The 5,587-nt window shown below is 53.4% G+C and overlaps 1 protein-coding gene across 1 annotated transcript in view; it reads right to left on the bottom strand.

The window, feature by feature from the left end:
- Window positions 1–331: 331 nt before the first annotated feature.
- The window catches only part of BEND3 (BEN domain containing 3), a 41,324-nt gene continuing 36,068 nt past the window's right edge, over window positions 332–5,587 (bottom strand). Inside the window, exon 4 of the mRNA XM_012753229.2 lies at window positions 332–4,897. Within this exon, the coding sequence (XP_012608683.1) occupies window positions 2,651–4,897 (2,247 nt within the window). The 3' untranslated portion in view covers window positions 332–2,650. The remainder of the gene's footprint in view (window positions 4,898–5,587) is intronic.

Below are 5,587 nucleotides of genomic sequence, written 5' to 3'. Positions count from 1 at the left end.
TTGTGACTTACTATTTCACTTAACACCAAAATGTGTGCTAATTTTTTAGTCCTTGAAATACAAGGCCAAAAAAAAAAAAAGAAAAAATTCCAAAAAACAAGTAAAAACCAAAGAATTTAGATGGTGGGAAGGAAGAGGGTTGCCAACAGATTTCACGGAACATATTAAATTTTGAAAAAATAAGTATTTTGTACTTCTATTGCTTCATGTAAAAAAAAAACCGCCCACTGGAGTTACCTGTATGGATGAACAGGTGAGGACCCCACACAGACAGAACACAGGACCTGCAGGCGCTTCCTGACGACGGTCCAGAGGGACAGGAAACAGCTCCCAGAGTGTGTCCACCTTTCTTCACTGAAAAAGGGACTGTAAGATTTGCGGGGAAGAAGCCCTACACACGAAAGGGATTAAGAGAACCACTACAATATGGTTTCAAAAAACGTAACAAGTTCTAGGTTACAAAGAGACGTATTTAATTCCTAGAACTTATTGATTTCTCTAACATGGGTAGATGGAAGTTTAAAAAAAAATTATTACTAAATGATTGTGCTTCTAACGTTGCAGGGTCACATTCCACCCTCTAGAAAGCAGGGCAATTTTCACATGGCTTGGAATCCTCTTGGATACATCCCGGACACCAGAACAAATTCCACGGGACCCTCCCAACCAGCAGGGCCGGCGGGAGGGTGCCCCAGCCATCTTTGGGTAGGGTGCGTGCGTGCGGCATGCATGTGCTGGAGAGACTAAGGCGTAGAGAAAGGCCCAGGTGATGGGGGAAGTGAGTTCCTGGCTGATCTGGTCCCTTCTTTCCAGGCACAAGTTGAACTTGCTGTTCATGTAGGTCCCCTTCATCTCACTTCATTTTTTAGTAAGAGGTTTGTGTGCATGTGTGATAGAAAGGATCATTAAGTCCCTGTGCATTTCTAAATTTCAAATAATTTAGGTTTGCAGTTTCAACAGAAATAATCTGTAAATGACATCTAAAAGTAAATTTACTAAAGTCAGATCAGCAACTTACATTGCTCACAAATCCTACATCATATAAAAAAATGCCCACTAGGTACAGGCAAAATTATGCCAATATAGCCACCAGACCTGAAGTCCTTATCAGCTGTACTAAGAAAATTCACAGATTTTTTTCTATTATCTCAGCATTTTAAGGTAGCAAAATATTAAGCCATTAGGTTATTAGATCTGTAACATCCCACAAGGGTTTTATGACTCCCCTGTGTGATTCAACTAATTTTCTGGGTCTCTGGTATGATGTATTCAGTTTGCGTTAGACTGTTTCCTTTCCCTCTTTCCCTCTTAGGCATTTGGCCCCCAAAGTTAGATAGGAACAAGTATTATTTTTAAGTAAATTACGTGTTGGGGAATGTCCTGGTTAGAGAGCATGCTGCTGGCCTGGAGTAGTGTGACCTTCCCAATCAGTGGGGAGAGAAGAGATGTGCACCCCAAAGCCAAGGGATGGGCCAGGAGTAGGACAGCAGGACCTTCTATAGGGTTCAAGGGGGAAAGTTCTGAGTGGACCCTGGGAAGGAACATGGGAGCCCCATTTGAGATGACCTGTGTCCTTCCAATGCCCGCTCTGAGGAACAAGGACGTGCTGCTGCCTGGAGGAGCGGACACTGAAGTCTGGGGAAGTCACCGCGCAGCTCCCAGAACCCAGATCTTGTACAAATACACACTCAGAAAGTAAACAGTTATTGGTGAGCCCAAAGAGGCCCAGCCTAAAATCAAACTAGAAGCCAAATGCCCCCATATGGTTTTCCAGGGAAACACGTCTGCTCCCTCCAACCAAGCAACCACGCACGGAGAGGGAACGGGGGCAGTGGCAGGACACAGCTCAGATGAGGACATCGTGAACGTGTTTCCACGTCTACTGACATTCATATTAACGTCATCCAGTGTTCTGCCTACAGAGAGTGCGCATGGCACTCTACTGACGCGGCGACGCCAGCAGGCCAAGCTGCGGCGAAGCCTTCCTGGGCACCACAGCAGAGAGGGGAGCCTGGGCATGGCCGCAAAGCACTTCACGCCATTCCAGCCCCTCTACTGCCATCCAAGGGGCATCTTGACTCTTCCAAAATCAGATGTAAAAGACAAGGTCAGTAAAATCAATCTCTATGCCACTTGGATCTATGATTAGCCATCGTGCATCAACATGGCACTTCTTTTAAAAAAGATTTTTTTTCTCTAAGTAAAATGGCTCCCAAAGAGCCCAATGATTTTTTTAAAAAAGGGTTTCTTTCTAATTAAAAAAAAAAAAGGGGGGATCAAAATGGAAGATGTGAAATGTGGGAAGAGGAACAAGAGAGTTGCTGAGTTTGCATTTTAAGTTGTGAGGGGCTGGGGCGGGCACCGCCAGGGAGTGAGGCCCCACCCAAGACCCGGCGCCCACAGCCGGCTGTCCCCACGCCTAGGCTGCACCACCAGGGAACACAGGACAAAAGTCATAAGAGACCAATTCAAGGCTTCTTTCCTGCGGCTGGGTGGGTGTTTACGTGTGCAAATGTAGTAAGCCACTCCCCACTGACATAAGGTGCCTGTCTGTGGATCCCGTACACGTGCTCCAAAATAACACTCAGTCCCAGGGGTGCCCATTGCTCAGCCTTCCTGGCCTCTGAGTCTCTGGGCAGCCCACAGGCCATCATTTCTCTACTTTCTTGGCTTTCTTGAGGATGTCGCATTTTTTCCTGTTGGGGCGGCGACACCGCTCATCGATGCTAGGGATACATTCATAGTGCCACACCTCCTCCATCTTCTCCACGGGGTACACGGCTTCCACGTAGTGACGGATGAGTCGCAGGCGTGTGGGGTCCAGCTGCTTCTTGTTGCAAGCCCCGGAATGGTTGTACTGCAGCCGCAGGTTCTCGGCGGTGAAGAGTTCGGGAAAGAGGCGGACGAGGAGCCGGGCGGCGAAGTTGCCCACGGAGAGGCTCTGCTGCACGATCTCGCGCACCTCCTTGTCTGACAGCAGGTAGGGGGAAGGCACCGGGAAGTCGGGCGAGGGAACCACCAGCTCGTCCAAGGGGATCTTGCAGAAGTCCTTGCTGCTCCTTTCGGGGGGCAGCGGGGGCCCCTCAAACTCCTCTCGGAACCTCTCGGGGTTGACTGCATAGCTCCCCAGCTCTCTGCACTCGGGGCCTGGCACGTGGACCTTGCGCTGCTGCTGGTAGGAGCGCCTCTGCTCCGTGTCCCGGCGACGGCAGCGCTCGTCCAGCTTGCCCACGAACTCCAGAGTCCAGACGCGGTCGTTTTTGGCCCGGGGGTAAAGCAGCTGCACGTAGTGGCGGATGAGCTTGATGCGGGTCGGGTCCAGCTGCTTCTTGCCCAGGGAGCCGCTGCAGTTGTACTGCTTGCGCAGGTTCTCGTGGGTGAAGAGCTCGGGGAAGAGGTGCACCAGCAGGCGGGAGGCGAAGTTGCCGATGGACAGGCTGCTCTCATAGATGCTGCGCAGCTGCTCCTTGCTGAGCAGGCAGTCGGCGCCCGGCACCTCGAAGTCAGGCTGCGGGATGTCCAGCTTGTCAAAGTCAATGGGCACCAGCCAGATCTTCTTGGAGCGCCTGCCGGGCCGCTCGCCCTCGAAGCTGTCCTCCACCTTGACCACGGAGATGTCATCGGGCAGGCTGGAGGAGTCGTAGCAGTCGTCGCGCGGGGGCTCGCCCTCGCTGCCCGCGTCCAGCCCCAGGCCCTCGAGCTCGTCGTTGATGCGCTGCGCGCACTGCTGCAGCCAGGCCTCCTCCTCCTGCATGTCGGGGAAGTAGATCTCCGTGTAGTTGCGGATGATCTGCAGCCTCTGCGGGTCCAGCTCCTGCTTGCCGCCATCCCCGTAGCAGCTGAACTGCTCGCCCAGCTTCCGGTGGTCAAAGAGCTCGGGGAAGAGCCGGTGCAGGAGGAAGACGGCGAACTCGCCCGGGGATGAGGCTTCATCCAGGAACTCGGTCAGGTCCTGCGTGTCCACCACGTGGTCCGAGGCAATGGTGCTGCTCCGGTCCAGAGACAAGGCCTCTTCCTGGTCTTTGTTGTCCAGGAAGTGGCCTGCGTCCACCTGCTCCGCCTCAAAGAAGCTGGTGACCTGGCCACCAGGCTGGCTGTCCTCCATTTCCCGCTGGGCCCAGAAGCGGCTGAAGAAGTCGTTCAGCTGGGGCAAGCACTCGGCCTGCCACACGGCCGTGTCCTTCACCGAGGGGTAGTAGACCTCCACGTAGTTTCGGATGAGCTGCAGGTGCAGCGACTCCAGCTTCCGCTTGGCGGCAAAGCCACAGGCACTGCAGCCGCGGGAGAAGTCCACGTCGCTGAAGAGCTCGGGGAAGAGCTGCACCAGCAGGCGGCAGGCCAGGTCCCCACCTGACAGGCTCTGGTCCACGATCTGCTTGAGCTCAGCCGCGGTGAGCTGGTACTCAGGGGGTGGCTGGAACTTGGCCACCATCTCGGTGGGGCTCACCTGCTTCTTGATGCGGCTCACCTCCAGGGAGAGCAGGTCCACTTTGCTGTGCAGCTGCGACATGTTGGACGTGAGGGTGTTGAGCATGTAGAACATCTTCTGGATCAGGAAGTAGATGTTGGGGTCGCCGTCAGTGGCTGCCCCCGTGCCGCCATAGTCCCGCTTCTGTGGCTCGTTCAGAAGCCGCAGCGGCGAGGGGCTGTTGCTGGCGTTCGCCTTCTCGAAGAGCTCGTACGTGTTGAGCAGGTCACCCGAGGGAGGATTCTTCTTCTCCATGATCTTGTGTGAGATGCCATACAGAGGCTTCTTGTAGGAAGGGGTGGTGACATCGTTGCAGGGCTCGTCCTCGCCCAGCCACACAGAGCCCGAGATCCTGCCCCTGCTGGCCTGCTCTCCGTTGCCCTGGCAGGGCGAGCTGTTCTCCCGGTTCCGCATGCCCGCTAGCAGTGCCTGGAAAACAGAAAGCGTTTCCCAGGGCATTAGGCGGGTGTTCTGATTTACTGCACTAGACCAGGGCTTGTGCCTCACACAGAGGGCTGAGGTCAACCTCGGGAGCATGGGAGAAACTGCTTCCCTCACCCCAAATCACTCTCCCATCTGAGAACGCACCACTGACAGGCGAGAGACCAGCCCTGGACGCCCTGCCCGCAGGGCCAAGCACAGACACTGGCAGGGCCGGGCGAGAACTCTGCGAGGGACAGAGGGAGAGCACAGGAAGGGAGGTAGTTGTAAGGACTCAATAACGCACATAACGCACTGAGCCCACGTCTGAATCACATTGAGTGCTTAATAAATATTTACTATTGCAATATGATTATTAAATAATGCTATTCCCAAGCCATAGCAGAGGTAATTCTTGGGTCTTTTTAAAGGAGTTGTAATGGTCACTCTCCCCCAGTAAACAGAGAAGGACTTTCCTACAGCACCTCAAGGTGAGTCACTCAGGAAGGCACTTCTTAGAGGGCTATCTGCCTTAACAGTTTGGAGCAGGACAAGAGTCAAGGCAACCGAGTCCAAAGGCGAAGGTGGGGATTTTAAGTTCTTCATATTTCTTTTGTTCTGCTATCTGGCAGAAGGCAGAGGATTCTTTTTAAAAAGAAAAGAACCACACACCTGCCAGAAACTTAGAGAAAGGAAGGG

The sequence above is a fragment of the Microcebus murinus genome, chromosome 5 (genome assembly GCF_040939455.1).
Source record: "Microcebus murinus isolate Inina chromosome 5, M.murinus_Inina_mat1.0, whole genome shotgun sequence".
NCBI lineage: Eukaryota > Metazoa > Chordata > Mammalia > Primates > Cheirogaleidae > Microcebus > Microcebus murinus.
Note: the sequence above shows the minus strand (reverse complement) of the source record. Positions and strands in the feature narration are given on the sequence as shown.